Consider the following 24,913-nt stretch of genomic DNA (forward strand, 5'->3'; position numbering starts at 1 on the left):
GAGCTGTCTTTTTCTTGGCAATCAGAGTGCTCTTAGTACTGCCTACAGTCTCTGTACTGGACTAATCTTGACATGCTATCATTATACTGTACAGCTCTGAGTCAGCCCATGGGGAGGAGTATATTTGCCACAATCAGGTGGTGAAATACATGATGTAAGCAAAATTTTAAACAAATTACAATCAGAGCCACAGACTCCTGTTGACAGAGGGCGAAAGGAAGTTAAAGACCTGCCTACACATTACAATTTCCTCCACACCCTCACTGGAAAAATCACCAACACACTGCGGAAAAATTACTACTTTAAATGCACATTTAAAAATCCAGATCACTTCACTTTGTAAATTTTTAAATTAAAAATTAGAACAACAGTGCACCCACCAACTTATTTTAAAGAGATATTTACCAAGATGGTTAGTCCAAATTGGTATTTATCTTCTCTCTCATCCCACTCCTATTTACGAAATTAGGAATGAATTCAGTGTCTGCTCAAGAGAAATAGGCATTATTTTTATGCTATGCAACTGATGTCCACTGGCCGACACCACCTGAAGAATTGAAGTAATGCCTTGTTTCTGCACTAACTTTACCAGCAGAGCATGAGATAAGCAAAATTGCCTGGTTGAGCTTAGTTTCACCTACAGCAGGTGTCACAGGCAAAACGCTTCAATTCATGAGCATGCACCTAAAGTATTGTAACTCTAGAACTATCAGCTTGAAACTAAGGCCTGGTCTACACTACCCGCCTGAATCGGCGGGTAGAAATTGACCTCTCGGGGATCGATTTATCGCGTCCCGTCAGGACGCGACAATCGATCCCCGAATCGACGCTCTTACTCCACCAGCGAAGGTGGGAGTAAGAGCCGTCGACGGGAAGCCGCGGAGGTCGATTTTGCCGCCGTCCTCACAGCGGGGTAAGTCGGCTGCAATACGTCGAATTCAGCTACGCTATTCACGTAGCTGAATTTGCGTATCTTAAATCGACCCCCCCCTGTAGTGTAGATGTAGCTTGAGAAGCACAGGGGAAGTGTTTACCACACTATGATACCAATTAGCAGTTTCTGCACTTCACAATGCCTATGCAAATCTTTGTGTCCCCCCAGTCTTTAAATGGAGAAAAATGCCAGTTTATAGGTAGAGTAACACAAGAATGCCAACAATAAAGAATAAAATAAAGGATGAGAAAGAAATCTGGTAAAAACACCAACAGCCTCAATTTTCAAACATCTACTACTCCTCAAATTCACATGATATTGAGATTCTTTACAGAAAACAATTCTCTCCATTATAACTTTAAACTTCAAATCAATGAAGAAGGATTCCATCACTATCAGATAGTATTGTTCTAAAAAAAGAATCCCTTCCAATGAAGCTCAATCTCCATCAGTGACAAAAGTCAGGGCTGCCCGGGGGGGGGGGTGGGGGGGGAAGAGGGGGGAAGTGGGGCAATTTGCCCCAGGCCCCACAGGGACCCCCACGAGAATATAGTATTCTATCGTATTGAAACTTTTTTTTATGGAAGGGGCCCCCAAAATTGCTTTGCCCCAGGCCCCCTGAATCATCTGGGCGGCCCTGACAAAAGTTCTTTTCTATGTAATTCACATCAGATACCAAGAATTACAGATTATGTGTGACTTCCCAGAATATAACTAATGTACTTAATACTGTTTGAATTCCCTGCATTATTCTAAGTGAAATGGCTCATGCCCTTTGCCAACTGGAAATAAACTTATTGGCAAATGTGGGCCATAAATATACTATACCCTATATATAAATAAGGACAAGTTGTTACAAGTTATTCAGTTGTAATTCTGCTAAGAAGCTAAAAACCAAAGAATCCTGACAAATGTATCTTTAGAGAAGCTGTACTACGAGATCAAACTATTTTAGAAATACATTAAGATTACTTATTTAATTGAGGTATTACATATTTTGATTAGATCAACCATCAAATGCTTAGGTATGAAATTTAGAATAATTTTGCCAAGCCACATTTATATCCTCCAATTCTGGATCTTTAACCTCCAATACAAAGCCAGTTTTCACCAGTCTAGAAAAGAATACTATCAGAGTGTGGCAGTCTATGACCACAATAATGGCAGCGCAACATGCTGCAGTGGGTCAGACCTACAACAATTCATTTAAAAAAAAAAAAATAGCTAAGTTGCTATAAAAGCAACAATTGCATTATAAACTTTTAAACACAAAGCATTAATAGAGGAAACTTGGAGGTAACTTGACTACAGCAATACAAACAAAGCCACTACAGAAAATTTGCTAGAGAAACAGAGACTAAAACAAAACTGCATAACCTTGGACATGAAGGGACATTGTCAATTTGAAAGCTAGTTAATGTTTTAGAAAATTAGTTAAAAGCAGTTTCAGGTACTACACCTGCCCTCTGCATTCACCAGGACTTCCAACTTTGCTAACAATGTTTAAGGCAGGAAGTTTTTGGAGAGTGTTGGGGACAACTTCCTGGTGCAAGTGCTGGAGGAATCAACTAGGGCAAGCAGGGAAGAAATGGTAGGAGAAGTAGAAGTGGGTGGCAACCTGGGCAGCAGTGACCAGGAGGAGGAGCAGGAACAAACCATCCCAATGTGCAGAAAGAATAGCAAATATCGCAGGCGACCAAGTTGGCTTAACAGAGAAATCTTCGGTGAGCTTAAATACAAAAGGAAGCTTACAAGAAGTGGAAACTTGGACAGATGACTAGAGAGGACTATAAAAATATTGCTCGAGCATGCAGGGGTGTAATCAGGAAGGCCAAAGCACAATTAGAGTTGCAGCTAGCAAGGGATCTGAAGAGTAACAAGAAGGATTTCTACAGGTATGTCAGCAACAAGAAGGTAGTCAGGGAAAATGTGGGACCCTTACTGAACCTAGTGACAGATGATGTGGATAAAGCTGAAGTACTCAATGCTTTTTTTTGCCTCGGTCTTCACAGACAAGGTCAGCTCCCAGACTGCTAAACTGGGCAGCACAGCATGGGGAGGAGGTGAGCAGCCCTCAGTGGTGAAAGAACAGGATAAGGACTATTTAGAAAAGCAGGACATACACAAGTCCATGGGTCCGCATCTAATGTATCCAAGGGTGCTGAGGGAGTTGGCTGATATGATTGCAGAGCTGGGAAGAAAGTGGTGTATTCCTGAAACACTTTGTTAAAGCAACCCCTAAAGAAATATAACCCAGATAACTGGCTGCTGTCAGTAACAGCACAAGAAAAGCTAGTTAAACATGGGGAGAAGCAGAAATATGACTGTGAGATACTGCGTAAGTGTGATTTTTAAGTTGACAAAAAAATATGAATCACAAAGAGATATAAGGTGGGTATACCAATGACTTTACAAGACTGTATTTATATGTTTTTCCAAATCACAAAGATTAAGCCAATAGGCACACTGATTTTACTTTTAAGAGTCCAGTTCAATATACACTATCTGTCCTCTTCACAAGATGATTTTTCAGGGCTTGTGTGGTGCAAATGGTACATAGATTTTTGGCTGCATCAGACCCTACACAGGTACTTCTTAAGCTAACTGAAAAAATCTTTGTTTAAGCACCGGGTAAAATACAGTGGATATTGATTAAAAAGACAGACCAAGATATTCTCCTGAATGTAGGACGATAATACCGTGCATCTGAAAAAGAGGTACTTACATTATAGTTTTAGGGTTTTGCAGCATACATGCCTTTGGTCCAAATGTGGTCACTGGGCATGGTCCATGCAAGGAGCGTGTCCTCCTGAAAAATGAAACACATGTAAGGAAATGCGGAATATAATTCATTCCTACTTCATTATCCAAATTACCTGTGTCTTTGAAGTAGTTATGGTAAAAAAGAAGGGTGGGGGAAATTACACTTCTAAAGTCTCAGTATGCAGCTGATCAGCAAGTCAGTGTAATTCTGACTTCAGTGATTATTGCAGTTGAAGCATTAGTAAAAGCTCATCTAGTCCGTGTATAGCATGTAGAAATACTACTACCCTTCTAGTATCCTAGTACTGTACCAAACAGACTTACTTGACTTGTTCCAGCTTCACCTCCATTCCCTACACAGGAAACACCACAAACTCAATAATGCCAGAGTGACAGTGAAGTTTCGCCTACACAGTTCTGCCAGTGCACGTCAATCCTGACCCGCAACATTCCTGTTATTTCAGTCCTGGTTTTCTCCTGAGCAAAGGCTAGTAGATGTGCTGTTATGTAATGGGACAAAAGTCCACTAGAGATAGTAGGTGAAGATCAAACTCACTTGACTGTGACAATCAAGTCTTAAGCATAAAAACGAAAGACTAAAATCAACAATATAAACTTCAAATTCTTCTTGACAGTGTGAAAAGTGAAAGCATACATTGTTAAAAAACTAAACTCCCATATCAGAATTAAAAATACATAATTCTTGAAAGTCACCTTTTAGGGTTTTTTTTTCCAAACTACTGTAAAGAATATGAATGACTAGTAGACAGGTTTTTCCAATCACACAACATGAATCCTAAACCAATACTTAAGCAACAACCACCAACAATAAGAATCTAGAGCAGGGGTAGGCAACCTACGGCACGCGTGCCAAAGGCGGCACGCAAGCTGATTTTCAGTGGCACTCACACTGCCCGGGTCCTGGCCACCAGTCCGGGGGGCTCTGCATTTTAATTTAATTTTAAATGAAGCTTCTTAAACATTTTAAATGTATATAAAGTAAATAAGATAACAATAGTTTAGTTATATATTATAGATTTATAGAAAGAGACTTTCTAAAAACGTTAAAATGTTTTACTGGCATGCGAAACTTTAAATTAGAGTGAATAAATGAAGACTCGGCACACCACTTCTGAAAGGTTGCCGACCCCTGATATAGAGAATTAAAGAGTGTTCAGCTGTTGGATCGACCAGGTGATTACAGCTTTTTAGGTAGTGCAGCAAAGTTCCTGAAGTTACAGCACAACATTAAGACACTACGCTACAGGAGACTCTCAGCAAATTTTTGAAGAAGGCTTTACTAAAAGACAAGCAAAACAGCACATATATTCCAGTTGTAATATTGCCCAGCAAAACAAACAAACAAACAAACAAACAAAAAACAACGTCTGTGTTCTGTCTTTGTTATATAGTTCAATAGTTTCATGGCCTTCACTAAACATTTTGCAACAGAACAAGTGTGCCTAGTTAAATATTTAAAATGCTAAGAAGGACAGCTACCAGGGCTTCCTTCATACCGGATCTTAGGACATATGCACTTTAAATGATAAAAGTATTTTAGCACAAATTAAGTGTTCTCCAAACAAACAACATACAAAACAGCTGTAGATACACATTCAGAACTTCAAAGCCAAAGACCAAAACCTATTCTTTCATATCTTTTTATTTTCTCAGGCCATGCTCCAGGGAGACACTGCAGTAACTGGTAGTTTTTATGATTAGACAGCTGTAAAGACTGCCTTGAATCAGTTCCCAAAGGACTTCAGTCCATATAACCACAAACACATTCATCCTAATTCAGCACACTTGTTTCCTAATTTTCTTAAAACACTACACCTTTGTTAAAGCAGATCCTACAGAAAAGGCAATAGTATCCAATTTTAGAACTAATAAGCTATGCAAAATGATTGATACATATTGTATAGATACACAACACCCACCCCTAAAAATATATTCTTAACAGGTATGCATATTTAAAAAGTACCCTATGTTTTAAACTGAGACATGCAGTGTGATCCTTGATAACCATTTTTGATAAAATTCACCATGCCTGGATACATTTTCAGGTCTTCGGCAATGTCGTTGAGGCAGTAACTTGCAAAACTTTGCAGAGTAAGATACCAAACATACCCAAATGAGTGAAGAATTGGGGCAAGCATTTCCAGTGTAATTGCAAAAGGTTCTGATTTTTGTTTTGTACATTTAATAGAAGGATTAGATTAACTATTCCTGCATTACACCTCCAATGGAAATTTGAGTTCTGAATTTCAATTTAGCCTCAAACAAAAAGGGGCATAGTCCAGTGGCCTGAACGTGGGACTAATACCAGTTCTAACACAAGTTTACCTTGGAGAAGTCACAACCTTTCTGCCTCAGCTTCCACCCGCCTCCCCCAACCTGTAAAATGTGAATGAAGTTTACCTACCTCCCATATCTATTGGAACAATTAGCTAATGATTGTAAAGCATTATGTAAATGTTACCATAAGCATTATAGTCATTCCCACTGAAAAGTGACAACAGGGAAATATGCCTCTCCTGTTCCTGATTAATTCATGTAATGTGCTGACTCATTCCCAGCCCCAGAGAATTTACAATCTGCCAAAATACAAAATTAGATGAATAGTGGAAGAAAGAGATACAACATACAAGCAAGTGATTGTGGTGACATCCTGTTATTTCCACATTTTTTAAAAAGTTTGAATAAAATTTGTATTCTACTAATAAAAATAAATAACAATTTCTCCCTTTCCAGCAGGCCAATAAAACTGCATTTATTGATATCAGAGACACATGATGGGTGAAGTAATATCTATTATTGGACCAACTTCTGTTGGTGAGAAAGACAACTTTTGAGTTTACACAGAACTCTTCTTCAAGGTGACTTAACTGATGTGTCAGTACAATGTATTAGTATAAATTTCAAGCATTGCTGAGCCTATCGAAGGAGGAGACATTAACAGATATTTTTATACTTATCCTTATTTATTCTATTATTAGCAAGAAGAAAAACAAACATACAAGGACTTTAATTACACTATTTCTGAATAGTATATTAAGGATGAACAAGAATTACAAGTATGTGTAGGGGAATGAAGGCAGCACTGATAAAAAGTCTCCATACATTTTGAAATGATCATATTTTAAATTAGGATAGTAAACTATTCCCTTGCCTATGTCCCCTCCCACAGCTTCCACTCCACTCAAATTCTCCCCCCCCCCCCAATTGTTCTGTCCCTTTCACCTGCATATTTTATCAAACCTTAAAGAGTGGCATGAAAGAAACTCCTTCCTGCTCCTCCTACAAAGGGCAACCTCTAAATACCTCTGTTCCCACATGGCATTAAAGCAATGAAAGTTATACACAACTCTACGTGTTTGCAGTATTACAACATTGTGCACTGTATGGATTTGTATCTTTAAGGACCTGATCCTGCATGCTGGATCATAACCTCAACTCCTGTGGCATTCATTGAGAGTAGAAGCAGCTCAGAAGCTTAAGAGGATCAGATCCTCAACTCTGATGAAGAAATTCATATTTGATACAATTTACCCAATGTACAGCACCATGTACATCTTTCTAAGGCACTATATAATTAAAATAGGTTTTAGGTAAGGGTGTTATCAGGATCGAATACATGTGCCATTTAATCAAAGGATAAGATTCTTTTATTAAGTGAATAGAGATAAGAAGGTATTACTAACATTTTCTATTCTAGTTATAATGTACTAATGTGCTTTAGAAATGTATTGAACTGTGTGGAGAGAGAGCCTGCTAAGTTGATACATAGAGAGAAGTACTCAGTTACAAATACTGCACAGCAAATCTAAGATAATTTTAATTTGACATTTTACAAGTTCCTTTGAACTGGTGGTGAAAGTATCACAAAACCAGCCAAAGAGTGACTTAATTAATGAAATATATTTTTAAGTAGTAAACCTCATTCAAACCACGAATGGATATATATCCCTGACTGCAAAGATAGATTGTAGTTTCAGAGCAATTTCTATCCATCAGAGAGCAAACTAAACAAAAGAAAATGGAAACAAATTAAGAAATGTGTGTCCAATAGAAAAAAAGCAGGTTTCCTAACTAAAAAAAAATAAAATAAATAATGACTTGGAAATATTCACACCTAGAAAGAGAGCAGAATTTAGGCCAACAGGCCTTTTACTCATGTAGACTAATATTAGGTGTTTAAAATCCTATGAACACAATCAAATTTCTGCACTTAAATGCTATTAATTATAGGATACATTTCTACATAAATACTTTGTTTTCTTATATTGTACTATGCAGTCCATAGGCAATAACAGGAAACTCCAAGCATTAAAAGGTTTCCACTGACCCTGCAAGAACATCCTCCAAAAATTTTTAAGTACATTAGCTTTATGTCCCTAAAGAAACTCCACAGAAGCTGCACTTGTTAGAAAACATTTAATTAGCTTACAGTCTGTTTTGAGATCCTCCTGTCTTTGATTTGGGATTCCCTCTCCCCCAACCCCTTTCCCCCCCACCCTTATAGTCTCACCTACAGATGCTCCACATTGCAGCAACAATACTGCTAGCAACACAGTTTGGATGGGGGAGACAATCCTCTCTGGTAAGCAGCTCCTTTAGAATCTTGTCCATGCCCCTCAGGCATCTGGAGGGTCAGAGTTCATTAGTGCGAGGTACTCCCTCCCTCCCTCGGCAAAGCATACTGCCTCCACAGTACAGTCTTTACCTGCCATTGTTGGTCTGAGGAATGCCACACCAGAAGTTAAATCCAGGTTCCCCATGTGACAGAAGATCATACTAGTAGGTTAACAATCTGGTTCGAGGAAGGCAATAGACTATGATCTATGAATAAAATGACTTCTGTGCCATCACCCATTACTATACAGCTGAAATGCATCCAACCAGGTTCTTCTTACCATGTATGCTAACTCTAAGTGGAGCTGTGCGAAAGATCTGGTATCAAGTCCAGCTCTGCTCCTATAATTTAAGGAAGCCTGAACCTTCCTTTTGGATTATATTACTATCAAGCTATTAAATTAATGTACCTCAATGTCACAATTTGTTCCATACTTCATTTTTGTAAGGTGTGTAGAACGGGAAGTTGGATCCTTTGCATGATGGTTGACTTAAAACTGACAACAATGTAACACATTGTATCTATCTACTCTGTAAAACACTACAGACCTCTGTTAAATAAAGCCACATGTATCCTTATTGTCCCTATAAAGAACTTGCCAGAACTAGAAAAATTACTTGAACGCCTGTATACCTATTTTCTCAGTTATGGGCAAGTTCTTTTAGTATATTATAAACACTGCAGCTATGCACTGCATCCACAATTCCTATGCTTTGTAAGAAAAAAACGTGAAAAGCTATTACTAGGTTCAAAATTCTCTCTTGAAGCCAGCAGATGATATACCAATAACTTTTTTTCCTTGGTAACATACTTCTAATCTCAGGAGCTATTTAAGGGTTACCTCACTATATAAATAGAGACTAGAAAAGCAAACATAAAACTTGGGTAAATTTCACTTTTGCCCTACTTCTACAAAAGCAGGAAACTTCCTGCTCATTCAGAAAGAATCATCAGCATAGAAGATTCAAGTCTAGTTTATTTCATACCTGAATTCTTTGGTGCTTCCAAGGGCTGGTGAAGCAGACAAACTGCGGGTCTTAGCCCGACCCCGGATAGGGTTAGCACAGCTCCAATCCTCATCATCATGACATGCTGAGCAATGAAAAGCAGATTCAGAGCTCTCATCATCTTTACTGATACAAAGGTTTTCTTGTTCTGTCTCCATGGTGGAAGTAAAGGAACTTCAGCTGGGGGAAATACAGCTTCCTTTGGGGAAAAAAGAAGTATGATTTTACTTTATTTCAAATTTTGGAGAGTAACAAACCACAAATTAAATGGATGCTATCTAAGTTCATGGGCATAGAACATGACACACACTTCTCAAGCTATTCTTGAAGAGATTCCCACCCTGCAGGGAATTTCAGTGCTCTGCCAAATCACAAGAAAGAAATCGGCAGTAGGATGGAGGGATTGAGTGAAGTGCATGTGTGTTAATGATGCCGGTTACCTGGGTTGTTTAGGGCCACTTTCGGCTGCAATTTTAAGACCATTACAATCCTATTTTAAAGAGTTGGTAACCACTTTCTGTTATAAAAGGAATACCGGACAAAAGCCAAAAGTCATTCTTAGAAGTAACATATCAAAATCTGCAATTACTATTGTATACCTGGATTCATCCTCATCAGGTAAGCGGGACAGATGGGCATCCCTAAGTTGCAATGTATAATACACTTGGTCTTAAGAGCATTTTCAGTAACTGTGAATCCAGACAAGGGGGAACAAGGCATCACATTATGCAGTCCAATACTTTTTTCTATCAAAGCAACTTTATTAGCTTGATATCTCTGTGACCAACAACAAAGCTGTGGAGCAAATGAACAAGAACTAAAAAATTTGGTTAAGCAGTTCCAGAACACTGAACTACAGTGGAAGGAATGGACCTGCTAAAGTAAAAAAATTAAAACATTTTGAGAGAATTTGGATAGTTTACTGAAACTATATATATATATATAAAAAAACACAACACTGTGGTTAGTTTGGGATCTCTATTCTTCTTGTTGCTCCCACCACTTCCAGCAATGTAACTTCAGGCACAGCTCCCATCTGAGACTAAGCAACTAGCAGAATGTCAGGAACAGCATTGCAGTGGACCTGAAAAAGGAACTCTAAGTGGACTTTCTTTCTTAAAACCCTATTTAGAGAAGGTGGGGCCCTGCCAGGCACACAAGTCTCAAGTCTGAGCATATAGTTTTACACGGGGTAGATTTCTAGCCTTTAAAAAAAAAAAAACACGAATTTCAAGAAGACAAAACTGGCATTGATGCCAACTCTACTGAACACAAGAAGAAAGTATGAAATAATCCTGCACTGCCAGGGAAATAAATGGATAAAATGATCTACTAGGTCTTTCCCACCTTCAAGATCGATGAGTCTACGTGAGTCTACCAATCTGTTAACAGAACTTCCTTCTGAAAGTCTGCTACAACATCAATATATATTTTTAGTCACATTTGGTAGATAACGAGTTACATTCGAGTAGCTTCTCTACATAAAACATTATACACTTCCTCCTTAGAGAATGTAAGATAACAATGGAATAAGCCAACTCATTTTAAGTCCTTGAAATGTTTACTTTCCCCACAAATGTTAAGAATCTACATTTGCGCATATCCATATCTGAATATAGCTGATGAAGAATCCTTCTCTATATATAAACAGCAAACAAATTTCAGTTTAAAAAGGGAATCTAATCTAAGGATAAACAGTGATTAAAATAATTAAGCTTGGATTAATATTTTATACTTACTCTTTAATAAGATCAACAGAAAATATGTTATCTTGCTATAATATTTGAAGGATTACACTTTTACAACTGCACCTCCTTTTGAACAGATTTCCTAGTACATACTGTGAAGAATGTGATAGTATGGCATATCAATTAGGAAAGACTGATAAACTAGGGAGGTAAAATATTAAACGGTAAGCATTAGTCTTACCAGTTAACCTACCCTAACTATTAACCCCCAGCCTCTCTCCCTTTAATTGGTTAACCAGTTAAACTATATAATTGTAAGCATTTAAATGGTTAACTTTTAAAACAATATTTACATCCCTATGGTAAACAAATATGCTAATAATAGTAATTTGCAGTGATATAGCTGTGCTGATCCCAGGATATTAGAGAAACAAGGTGGGTGAGGTAATATCTTTCTTTCACCCACACAAGTTGGTCCAATAAGACAAGCTTTCGAACTTACACAGAGCTCTTCTTTGGGTCTAGGAAAGGTACTCAGATTGTATTTTCACACAACTTGTCTTTCTAATGATAGTAATGATACTTTGACATCCTATAGCACAGTGGTCTCCAACCTTTTTAAGCACAAAATCACTTTTTGAATTTAAGTGCAACTCAGGATCTACCTCAAAGAAAATGTAGAAATAACAGTAATCACACAAACCCGAACACCCTTGCCCCGCCCCCTCCCCAAGGCCTTACTCCGCCCCTTCTCCAAGGCCACGTCCGGCTCACTCCATCCCCCCTGCCTCCGTCACTTGCTCTTCCCCACCCTCACTGGGCTGGGACAGGGGCTTGGGGTGCGGGCTCTGGGCTGAGCCTGGGGCAGGAGTGCAGGAAGGGGTGCAGGCTCTGGGAGGGGGCTCATGGCTGGGGCAGGGGGTTGGGATGCAGGCTCTGGGAGGGAGTTTGGGTGCAGGGGACTCAGGACTGGGGCAGGAGGTTGGGGGGCAGGAGGGGGTTCAGGGTTGGGGTGCAGCTTCTGGCCAGGCACCGCTTACCTCAGGCGGATCCCAGGCGGCAGCACAGCAGGACTAAGGCAGGCACCCTGCTTGCCCTGCCCCACGCTGCTCCCAGAAATGGCCAGCACATCCCTGCGGTCCCTGGGGGGGCAGAAGGGGTCTCTGTGCGCTGCCCGAGCGCTGACTCCGCAGCTCCCATCGGCAGAGAACTACAGCCAATGGGAGCTGCAGGGGCAGAGCCCCCTGCCCACTCCAGGGGCTGCAGGGACATGCTGGCCACTTCCGGGAGCTGCACATGGAGCCCCCTGGCCCCGCTTACCTCAGGCGGCTCCCGGGCAGCCGCACAGCAGGGCTAAGGCAGACTCCCTGCCTACCCTGGCCCTGAGCCACTTCTTGAAGTGGCCAGCTTGTCTGGCAGCGGCTCCGGGGGGGGGAGGCAGAAGGCTCCACACACTGCCCCCATCTGCAGGCACTGCCCCCACAGCTCCCTTTGGCCGCAGTTCCCCATTCCCAGCCAATGGGAGCTGTGGGGGCGGTGGCTGCAGGCAAGGGCAGCGCGTGGAGACCGCCTTTCCCCCTCCACCCCGGAGCTGCTGCCGGACATGCCAGTCACTTCCGGGAGCAGCGCCAGGCCAGGGCAAACAGGGAGCCTCTGCCTTAGCCCTGCTATGCCACTGGACTGTTAGCAGCTGATCTCCCGGTTTGGCTGCAGGAGGGTTGGCATGACAACCCTAGACTGAGACCGAGATCAACTGTCAGAGGCTCCATGATCGACCAGTCGATCATGATCTACTGGTTGGTGACCACTGCTATAGCAACTTTCCAATGGTTTCAAAGTACCTTACAAATATTAAGCCTCACAGCACCCTATTTTAAGATACAGAAATTGCCTCTGGCATGAGATACTGTTTCAAAACTATCACTGGTTCACTACTGACTCACATGGAAATGACACCTACTGAATCACCAACCACCACTTCCTTCATTCCTGACATGAATTACGTCCCCATTCCATAAGGACACAACTACAAAAATAGATACAATTTAGTGGCATGCATTAGTTATCAATTTATAATGTCCTTCACTTTTCCAAGATACAAACATTTAGTGGCTTAGAGTCACCTATGAATTTGAGCTTGGAAATACTCATTTCAACATACTTTTGACTTTCCTAATATCTAGGAATTTCAGAAGAGGGGCCTGGCTTTTAGAACATAAGAAAGGCCGTTCCGGGTCAGACCAAAGGTCCATCTAGCCCAGTATCCTGTCTACCGACAGTGGCCAATGCCAGGTGCCCCAGAGGGAGTGAACCTAACAGGCAATGATCAAGTGATCTCTCTCCTGCCATCCATCTCCACCCTCTGACAGACAGAGGCTAGGGACACCATTCCTTACCCATCCTGGCTAATAGCCATTAATGGACTTAACCACCATGAATTTATCCAGTTCTCTTTTAAACGCTGTTATAGTCCTAGCCTTCACAACCTCCTCAGGTAAGGAGTTCCACAAGTTGACTGTGGAAGCAGACTAAGAGCATAATGGCATACTAATGTGTGTGCCAATTACTTGATTTGTACACACAATTACTGTAATGATGCATATACACATATATACATATACACACACAAAAGAGTCAGAGTTTGGCTCATATGTACATTAATACTATAGAAATTACTTTTTGACATGGAAAATTATGCATCTAAGCTCTTGTTTGTACCACGGTTTTATACAATTTCTCAAAAAGGAGTACTAGCTGCTTCTGAACTAATCAAAATACAAGTCACTTAAAATTATCTAACTTTATGGAAATAAGCCACTTTAAATATTAGATATTAAATGCCTAAAATAAAATATGAAAGGAGTATTTCAACATATTAGTATTTTAAATGTCATGTGCTGAAAAACCCCTTATTCAGTTTATTTGGGTCCATTCATCACCTTTTAAAGTAGTTATTACAGTATTCTTCAAAGATTCATTTGTTTGTCACAGGTGTTAGTGACACCAAACATCTGTTTTGATATAATCCTGGACTGTATTCTGAATTATGTAAAATAACCTTCCCACAGCAAATGCCAGGAAGTTTTCATTTAAAATTTTACCTTATGACTTGCATATAAAGTATAACCAAGATTATATTTCAGTGTAGATGGTCACCAAGCAAGCCCTACAGAAAGTTAGAAAAACAGAATTCTATTTCTGTCTATGCCTAGTGGTGCTTTTGAAGTGTATGTGATCCCAGTACACTACATCTATGAATCAACTTAACGTTTTAAGACAATCCAATGCCTCAACTACCCCCTACTTCTACCTCTTTGGTGTTTAAGGAATTATTGGTCTGAGTATCAGTAAGTCTTTGAAGTGGATTCCTGTGTTCTTCTAAGCGAATATCAGCCAAACCTGGAGTAACTATAGCAAGTCAAGTGCCTATAGTGCCAAGTGACCAATATGTTTCATTTCTTATGTGGAGCAAAAGCCAAATACTGGTGACAGCTCGATAGCAACTAAAATGACAATCACCCAAGAAGTCTATTTTTTTAATTCATGTGAAATTGTTTTTATGATTGTTATTCAGCACTCCTAGTGATTTTGCCAGGGTGCTTTATAAATAAATTTATTATTAATTACTGAGTATTTATTTTGGCAGCTTGAATACTGTATCATTAGTAAGATCCATTCAGTCTAATGAAAGTGTTCAATTCTTATATTAAATTCACCTAAAAAAGCGTCAGGCAATGATATGTCAAGTTTTCACAGCTATTTCACTGTAACATTATCAAAGAGGAAAAAAAGTCTGAACTTTTAAATTCAAAATTATTTATTTTGTATTATCATAGTGCCTAGAAGACCCAGTTATGGGTCAGAACCTCTTATGCTAAGTGCTATACAAATACAGAACATAAAAACAAAAAAATGATAGATTGTAAACTCTTTGGATTAGGGACTAAGTAAAAAGACAAGAAATTGATACAGATGGGGGAGAACAAGGAAACAATGAAACAGTATTGGTCACCATGATAAGCAGTTTCTCAGCACAGCAGCAGCTTAGCCACTCTCAAGTTTTTTATAGGCATCTTGGCAAAATTCTCCTTTGAGGAGATTTTGAAGGAGGATAATGAGTTAGTTTTGCAGATGTTTATGGGTCACTCCTCCCAAACGTAAGGAGCAGCCTGGGAAAAAGCATGAAGGTGCTTGTTAGAAAATTCAACAAGTGGGCAATGAAGGCTAGCATCTTGGGCCAATCATAAGAGAAGGCTGACATCTCAATACCGAACCAGGGATGATAGGTAAGGTGGGGATAGACCATGAAAGGACAATTGTGCTATTATATTGATCCCTTCATAGTGTGTTTACAATATCTAATACGGTATATACGGGTGTTTCCCTCATTAATACTTTGGGAAGGAGGTCAAAGTGAAGTTAGATCAAGAATTGTACAACAGCCTTCATACATATATCATACCATATATACATTTTTATTAGATAACCAGAAATTGTATTGGACATTCAGATCACACCATTTGATCTGTTACAGATCTATTATCATTATTACTGACTTACTGTAATTCTCATAAGGGTAAGAAGACCGTTACATTCAGAAATCATTATCTTAGCTTTCTTTTCTATTAATTTGCATTATGCCTCTTCTGTGTCATTTATTCAGTAACTCAAGGAGTCCTCTTCACCAAGAAGCCAGTCAAATGGAGGATTTCCTTATATAGCCGTTTGCACCCAAAGGTTCCCCTTCAGTCCCACCAACAATGGAGAAGCGTGTGTCAGCTGGACAAGTGTTTGTTTTGGTTTTTTATGTTTTAGTTACAGATTTCCCTCCCACCCACTCATGTGGATGGAGTCAAGAAGTACTGCACGCTACAATCACTGAAAGCACTTGTGACTCAGAAGCGTCTTTCCAGTGGATGGTTATACAACTTCTAACTCTTCTATTTCCAGTGAAAAATAGAAAGCACCACTGTAAAGAGTCAAAAATACCCGAGTAGAAACTTTTCTGCAGCAGCCCTCCTCCCCAAGATCATCTGTGCAACACTTCAAGCCACATTCTAGCTGTATTGTTTCTCTTCCTCTTTAATGTAGAGCAAAGATAAAAAGAGCAGATATAACTAGATCGCAAGGCCCAGAACAAAACTGAAGTTCCCAGCCACTTCCCCAATAGTTCAACCATCAAGACTGTGTGGTTTAATAAAAAAGAAGCCATGTTATTAACCAGCTAAGAGCTCCTTCATATGACAAGGTGCAATCACAGGCAAGAGGGGGTTATTCTGTCTGTTGAGTAGTCTCTTTTTCCGGCTCTGAGAGCACATCTGTATGTTTCCATTCCCTCAGTGCAGATTTAAGAATGATTATTCTTGGTTCACAGGAACTGTGAGAATGCTATTGTCTGTCAGTGTGTTTCTTAGGCACCACTTGAGACCATCTATGGCTTTGCTAAGGAAACCTGCACTGAAACTAGTTACACCACGAGATACCCTCTATGTAAGATATATATGCATGAACCACATGCCAGCTGGTCACCAGTTTAAGGACCTGTACCAATGAAGCCACATTTGATACACACAGGTCATGAACATTGGAGTGGCACATGGTATGTCCACAGTGCTTCAAGAACCACCAAAAAGACCCACATATATTTAGGCTTGGATTGATTATTTTTTATTGGTAAATGTTGGTAAACATCAGTTTCACCACATGCTAACAAAAATATTGACATTTTTAATTATAAATATTGTAATTGAAATTTACAGATAGGCAAAGAACAAAATATGCTGCTTGAGAAGTCAGAGATTGATTTAAGGCTATTTAACTTGTATATTTTGATATGTTGACAATTTATGTTTTAACCATTATAAAGCTTTATTTTTGTGGCTCAGGGTGTCTACTGTCATTAAATTAGTACTGTCGTTACCTGCTGCCCATTATCTGGCCACCCCATAACTTCGCACAACTGTGAAAATTTAAACCAATAAAAATGAAAAAAAGGCTTAAAATAAACACGGATACCCATCAAAATGATAAAAGGAAGTAAAAGTGAATTCTGCCAAGCCTAACCCTAGAGGCCAGTTGTGTGTCAAGCATCCTCCTGAGGGGCATTGCACGGCTAATGCCAACACCCACCAGCCATCCTGCAGGCACAACAAAATCTGGTGCCCCAGCATGCTCAGCTCCCCCAGGACAGGCCCTTTACCGTGAGACATGGACATCCTCCTTCAGGGGACAACACCGGGCACCCCCACTCCCCAACTGGGAAAGTTACACACCAGGTCCCTGAGCCTGCCTCACAACATCCCACCCAGGGGCACCAGCTGCTGCCCATAAGAAGGCACCACAACAACCCTGGCTTTGCTATCTCCTAGGAGCAACCCCTCGGCCCTGGGTCTGCCAGGCCCTTCCCACCTGGCTACCAGCCACCAGGACACCCCCCCCCCCACACACACACACACTCCCTTCACCCCTCCCCACTCCATCACCCCCTCCACCACTTAACCCGCCCGCTCCATTCCCCCACCCCTCCCTCCCACTCCATTCCATTCCCCCTCCCCCGCTCACCGCGCTGCGAGCTCTTCCCCCCTCAGAGGCCCGCGTGCCGGAACCGGTGGTATTGGCGACGGTTGCTCCCGTCCAGTGAGTGCGGCCGATAACGCCGGCGCGCCTCCATAGTCCGCCCTAGTTCCTCCGCCTCCTCACGAGACTCAGCCGCAGCCGGGCCCGCGGGGGGAGCCGGCAAAAGAGGAAGGGGGGGAAGAGACGACAACCCTGCGCATGCGCGAGACCGCCGCTGTTTCCCATCCAGGAGAAGGAGGCGGTAAGTGCAGCGGGGTTGCGTACGCGAGGGTCGGCCCGGAGTCCGAGGGCGGGGGCCGAGAGAGGAGAATCACGCTAATGCGCATGCGCTAAACTTCCCACACCAGCGAGAGGGGAGCGAGGCAAAGGCGACGAACAACGACGCGCATGCGCGGGGTGCGGTTGGCTGAGCGTTGGCGCGATCAGCATGTGTGGGCGGGTGGCGCTGCCGCGGGGGGCGGGGGGAAGCTTCGCGCAGGCGGAGTGGCTGCCCTGTGAGGGGGGGGGTCCAATGGATTTGCCCCGCCCTCTGTTGTGGGGGTTTGCTCCATTGCAAGCGCCAGGCGGCCAGACTGTGCTGGGACAGGGGGGAGTGAGGCTCGTGCTCCTTGGGGTCAGTGCGCTGCACCTTTTTGCACCATCGAACCCCCCCGGTCACCGTGTTACACATGCTGAATGTTGCCAATTCCAGGCACTCATGAACCATGAGTCGGGCATAACAACCCCCACGAGCGGCTTAAAAAGCATGAGATTTTTTTTTTAAAGATTAATTTTAGGCTTATTTTATTTCCCCAATTTTTGAGCTTGGGTCACATTTTCAAACATGAGAACTAGAAACTTCTCCCTTTTTAAAAAAAACAAAGCCGAGATTTCCATCTCATCACTAGACGGTAGACCGTGAGAGCTGGGGCTGTGGAGAAAACAGCAGACTTGCGGTAAAAGTGCAAGAGTTGACAACATTAATGCTGAAAAAATATTTCATTTGTATTACTAAAGCCATACTGTGCTAATCACTGTACAAACATGTAAGAAAAAAAACAGCCTTGCCCAAAATAGTTAACAACTGAAGTTTAAGATGAGAGGCATATTAATTTTATCAGGACATCCCCCAAAAGAATCTAGAAATTCTGCAAATCTCCAGTTCAGTGGATTCCTCCCCTCCAACCCCTTAAACTTCACATATTTAATTACAGTGATACTTGGTCACCTTTTTAGAAATCATGCTAATAGTTTGTGCTCCTTCCTACTACCTTTTATCTGATGCTTGCAAAGTGCTTTATAAATCTTCTCTATGCCTCACAAAATCACTGTGAGGTGGGTGTGATGTTGCACTTGATATGCTTTATGGAAATATGCTTATGAATATGACATAACTGGAATATGCTTTATACTAAATACTCCTTGTATGGTGTCATTAGAAAGCTTGTAATCTACTAAGTGTGTTCATCCTATTTGTTTGCATGTATTATTTCTATATCTGGAGTTAGGAGAATAAGATATAAACTTGTATCACTGCTGTAAACATATTAAGTGGAAGCCATTAAGGGTGCTCGAAAAACAATCAGTTGTAAATGGCCTTAGTTACTTGAAAGTCTTCCTGTGTACATGTGGGCTAGCCCATGGGGAACAGAGACTAGGGATGTTACAGTGACATGTGACCATGTCATCTGATAATGAAATCTATCTTAAATCTGGTACTTTTTCATTTAGAAGGAGGGGTGGGGACCCAGAGAGACACAAGATTCCCGCCTTGTGCCAAAGCTATAAAAGGGGGTGGAGCAGGACAAAATGGGCAGCCAGTCATGAGAAAACCCCTGCTTACCACCTGAGATGTCTGATGGAACTAACAAAGACTGTACCAGGGGAAAGGATTGGGCCCAGACTAGGAAGGAGTCTAGTCTGTGAAAGAAGCTTATTCAAACATCTTTGAGGGTGAGATATTACCTGTAATCAGTTTCTTAATGTAGTAGGCTTAGATTTGCATGTTTTGTTTTATTTTGCTTTGTGACTTACTTTGTCCTGGCTCTTATTACTTGAAACCACTTAAATCCTACTTCTTATACTTTATAGAATCATGTTTGTTTATTACTAAACCCAGAGTAAGTGATTAATACCTGGGGGAGCAAACAGTTGTGCATATCTCCCTATCAGTGTTATAGAGGGCAGACAATTTATGAATTTACCCTGTATAAGCTTTATACAGAGTATAACAGATTTATTTGGGGTTTGGATCCCATTGGGAGCTGGGTGTCTGAGTGCTGGAGACAGGTAACCTGCTGAGCTGTTTTTAGTTAAAGTCTGCAGCTTTGGGGGCGTGGTCCAGACCCTGGGTCTGTGTTGCAGCAGGCTAGCGTGTCTGGCTCAACAAAGCAGGGTTCTGGAGTCCCAAGCTTGCAGGGAAAACGGGCTCAGAGGTAATTTCAGCACATCAGGTGATAGTCCCAAGGGGATCTCTGTGACCGAACCCATCTCCAGAAACAGCAATGAAAGGTGTTGTACAATCTTTAGCAATTACTTCAAGACAAAGGCAGAGCTGAGAGTAGAGTCTGTGATTTCTGATTCCCCATCCCTGCAGTCATCACTTGACCTGGAAAAAAATTCATACTGGTCTTTATGTGACATGACAGTATATAGTACCGTATGCAACCCCAAAGTGAGTGTTATCACTGTGTGATGCCGTACAGGGCATGGACAGTGACTGATGCAGTTACATTTCAAAGCATGGAGCTTCAGATGGATTAAAAATCATCTTAAACCACTTATTTTGTTTAAGTGACTAACCAGCACCCAACTGCAGCCTGTGATGAACACACAATTGGTATCATATCCCTTCAGAACCCTATTCCACCTTCACAGCTGATGGGCATCCATGGTTTGTTGACAATGTTTGGTTGTAATACAGAAGGAAGGCCAAGCTCAAACAAGGCCCTCTGTAATTTGTCCCAGTCTGTACATGGTATGTTGTAATTTTATCAGCAACATCTTTAAAACTTATTGCTTCAATATTTAAATAGGCAAAATACAAACCAGATTCTAATCTGTGTGAGAAGTGCAAGTATAACATATGGGCTGTGTGAGGGGGAAATGAAGTCAATGATGAGATCATGAATAAATATCTTCATATGCTTTACCTTGCAATTCAATGTGCAACGGTTAGATCACCTCCCATATATAATAGGGATGTTTTTGGGTGACCATGTACTTAGCAAATTCCAAGAGTGATTCAGCAATTAATTAGCACAGGTGTTTCTGTAAGTGTGAAATACAACAGTAGGAGAGCAATTCCAGCATTTAATGATTGTAATATAATGGCAGTTCCTGGGCTGAAATTTGAATCCTGACGGGTTTATGAATCCTGGTGGGTTTATGACCAGGTTGGCCTATTATTTTGTTCTTTTGTGTTGTGATGGTAGATGGGAAGGGGTTACACAGTCTTTGCTTCTTTCTGTGTCTAGTGATTATTTCTGAAAGGGTAAAACGTGAGTCTACCTTGCAAACAAATATGTCACCAAAATGTACCAGGCATAGAGCATGTGAAAACCACTGTGGTAGTCAAACAGAGTAATGATGGTTCTGGGTCTATAAGACACTCAGTTCCAAGGTTCACTTGAGCATTTGGCATATAGCTAGCTGCTCTTTATTACAGAGTTAGGAATGCTTGGGAGAGTTAGCCATTCCCCCACCATCTTCTTAAAGACTATCAGAAAGCAAAAGATGAGGTGGTGGAGTGGGGTAGTATTAACCTTAAATTAAAGTGTTAACTGGTGTCCTAGGGGACAAATGTCACTCACCAGCCCAAAATTCAGATTTTCTTTTAAAAAAGTATTACAAAGTTTAATATTCTAGAAAGTTTAAATGAGCTGGGTGCTTTAACTGCAGTTAGGATGATTTTGCTGTCATCATCTCGTTCTTATTAGTACTCCTGAGGGAATTCTGCACCAAAAAATTAAAAATTCTGCACACAATATTTTAAAATTCTGCAAATTTTATTTCTCAAATAAAGGTGGAGGCTCCAGCATGGCATTGGAGAGCACAGGCCACTGGCTGCACAGAAGTGGGAGATCACTCTGCAGCTCCCCCCGGGAGACAGACTCAGCTGTGAGGCTGCACCCTGACACAGCGCAAGGACCGGACCTGCCCCAGAAACACCCCAGTGCCCTGCCCCTCCCTGCTAGGTGCACCCAGGTGTGGGCAGGCAGGATCCAAGTGTGGAGGGGCTTAGTGGTAGAGGGGGAGGGGGGAAATCCAGGTGTGGATTGAAAGGCTTCTGTGTGAGGCCATCTGGGTGTGGGTGGCTCAGTGGGGGATCCAGGTACACAGGGGATCTGGATGCACAGGGGCTTGTTGGGAGGTTCTGGATGCAATGGTAATGGGATGCTGGAGGGGGGTTCAGGTGAAGGTGGTTGGGGCTCAGCAGGGGGGATGGAGCTTGGTGGGGAGTCGGTGTCAGGGGCTCAGTGGGGGAGGTCTGGGTGTGGGGAGATAGAGCTCAGCAGGAGAGTCTGGGTGTGGGGGTCTCAGTGTGGGGGTCCAGATGCTGGGGGAGTGGGGCAGCAATCCAGGTGCAGCTGGTTGGGGCTCAGTGGGGTAGGGATCCAGGTGGCTCATCGGGGTGGTGCAGCAGGAGTGGGGCTCCTCAGGGGGGTTCTGTATGTGGGGTGTGAGGCTCAGTGAGAGGGTCTGGGTATGAGGGGTTCTGGATGCACGACAGTTGGGTGGATAGGGGAGCAGGTCCCTGTACAGTGATCCCTCCCCCTGCAGCTGAGGAGCAATGGGTGCAGGAAACGGTGGTGTGGGGGAAGAGTTTGCAAAGATTCCTGCAGCTGGGGGAGAAAGCTGGGGGTGGGTCTGACCCAGCACCGGATGCCGTGCAGGGGAAGAGGAAGTCCTGTCCTACCCTGCCCAGCCATGACTAGCAGCTGAGCCCGGTGCGGGGTAGGAGTCATCAGCCAGGTCTTCCCCAGTTCCGCCCCCTGCCCTACAGTGATTTACCTCTCTGCCGTAGATACCCGAAACATACTGCTGTGGAATGTCACATGGCTGCTCTTGTGGCTTCCCTTTGCTTCCCCATCAGAAAGTCATTTTTCTGTGGGGAAGCAAAGAAATCTATGGGGAACATAAATTCTGTGCATGCGCAGTCGCGCATAATTCCCCCAGGAGTATTATTAGTTACCACATTAGTGAATATTCTTTAACACAGAGGATAAAATAGCAGCCCTGAACATTCATCCTGACCCTTTATTTGGTAATTGGCTAAAAATTCTCCCTGCTTTAAAATCCCTCCCAGCCCCTCAGAACATACATCTAATCTCATGTAAGAAGCTCTCCAGCTCAGCCACAAATAAAGTCCCCACCTCCAAAAAGCACTTTCCTATCTATTGGTGACTTATGGCCAAATCCTAAGAGAAGCTGAGAAACTACAGCTCCCCTTGAAGTCATCACAAACTGCCTCTCACTTCAGTGAAAGCAGGATCAGGTCCCTAATTCTGTACTCACCTAATGCATGGTGAGTGTCTTCAGGTCAAATCCCCAGGGATAAGTTACAGGAGGGCTCAGAACCTCTCAAAATTAATGCCTTAGGCACTAATGCCAATTCTGTTCCCATTGAAATCAGCAGGAGTTTGTCACAGGTTCAGGAAGGAGTAGGATCAGGCCCTTGTGTAGCTGCCATTGTAGACAAACATAAGAACGGCTATACTGGGTCAGACCAAAGATCCATCTAGCTCAGTTTCCTGTCTTCTGACAGTAGCCGCTGCCAGGTGCCCCAGAGGGCATGAACAGGTAATCATCAAGTGATCCATTCCCTGTCGCTCATTCCCAGCTTCCAGCAAACAGTGTTTAGTTAACTTCTGCACAGTTGTCTCAGGAGATATCCTGTTTTCTAGTGATCAGATATTACTTTAATTGCATGATGTAATTATTATTTGTTAGTCCAGTCTCAAGCATATGGCTCATTCAGAGCAGCTCTGGCTAAATATATCAGACCAGGTCAATTTTGCTAGGGTAATTTACACCATCTGAGGATTGGGCCCATTATTTGCTACATCCAGAATTGTTTTTCTAGGTCACATAGGGAGATAAGAGAAGGTGGCTGCACTTGATGGGTTGGGGCAGGTTGTTTTGAGATATCACATGTTCTCAAGTCAAAAGTTCTGTGCATTTTGCAAGGAAGTGGGGTCAGGAAATGAAGTGAGTGCAACATGGAATTGAGTGCCAGGAAATGAAATGACAGTGCACATTGAAAATGAGGAAGTTGAAAGCTAAGGGCTGGGGAAATGCCAGAGATTCAGTAGAAAGAGGGTTTGCTGCCACCACGACATCGGAGGATAAGCAATACTTTTAATTTTATTCACACCCCCCCCCCCCCATCATGGCCACCGATTTTCTCAATCTTTGTGTATATGAGAACACAATGTATGGTTCTGGGATGCCAGTGGTATTTTAGAGAACAAATTGGTATTAAAATGCTTAAATGATGCACAAATGTAAAGTGATGGTGGAACTTGAGGTCAGGAAGGAATTGCTCCCCAGGCCAAGGAGCTGCAGGGTTCTTTTACATTCCCTCCCCCTGGAGCACTTTTAGGATAAGATGGAAATATCCCACATGATTTTCTGCAGCTTCAGAGGCAGGGCAGTTGGCTGGCCTTGGTAGATGGAGAGCCTAAGGCACAAAGAGGAGACGGAACATGCTCAAGATCATACAGAGAGAATCAAAAATAGAATCACTCTGCCTGCTCCTTTTCCCGTATTCTTAGTACTAAATGATGTTCTCTTTATCGAGATGCAATCCCTCTTACAAGAAAGCAGCAAAACAATTATAGCCCAGCACCGAGGAGTTATGCTCAGGGATCCAGTGTTTGTGTAACAGTCACGTACTCCCAGATCTCCAGTACACAAACCAGGCAGGAGACATTTCAGTTGCTCTGAGATTCTAAATGATGAACTTTTCAGCCTTTGCACAGGTTAAAGGAATAATGCTTCTTTAGGATTTTGCTTTCCACTACTACTTCCAATTTGAATAAATATTGATTATTAAAAATAAAGATGTAAAAGAAAACGGATTTTTGAGCCCATTGACAGCATCCCTTGCCTGCATGGCACTGCCAGACGTCTTGTAAAGGCCGTGAACTCTGGACTTGATGAACACTTATCCTTATTAGTTAATGGAGATTAGATGAGATTGCTAACCAGCTGTGTGTCTCCTATTTATAACAAACCTATATGTACCACAGCTATGCTGCAAGCTGCCCAGGTTCCACAGTGACCTTGGAAGTCCTGCTTCCTGGGCTAATGGAAGAAACACAGCATG

The 24,913-nt window shown here is 42.0% G+C and overlaps 1 protein-coding gene across 2 annotated transcripts in view; it reads right to left on the reverse strand.

The window, feature by feature from the left end:
• Positions 1-17,750, reverse strand: part of NADK (NAD kinase) — a 31,261-nt gene extending 13,511 nt beyond the window's left edge. For both annotated transcript variants that reach the window (XM_065421221.1, XM_065421220.1), the window contains exons 1-3: positions 17,590-17,750; positions 9,320-9,539; positions 3,660-3,743 (exon numbers count right to left, since the gene is read on the reverse strand). In XM_065421221.1, coding sequence (XP_065277293.1) covers positions 3,660-3,743; positions 9,320-9,498 — 263 coding nt within the window. In that variant the 5' untranslated portion in view covers positions 9,499-9,539; positions 17,590-17,750. The remainder of the gene's footprint in view (positions 1-3,659; positions 3,744-9,319; positions 9,540-17,589) is intronic.
• Positions 17,751-24,913: the final 7,163 nt, after the last annotated feature.

This window comes from Emys orbicularis, chromosome 22 (genome assembly GCF_028017835.1).
Source record: "Emys orbicularis isolate rEmyOrb1 chromosome 22, rEmyOrb1.hap1, whole genome shotgun sequence".
Taxonomy (NCBI): domain Eukaryota; kingdom Metazoa; phylum Chordata; order Testudines; family Emydidae; genus Emys; species Emys orbicularis.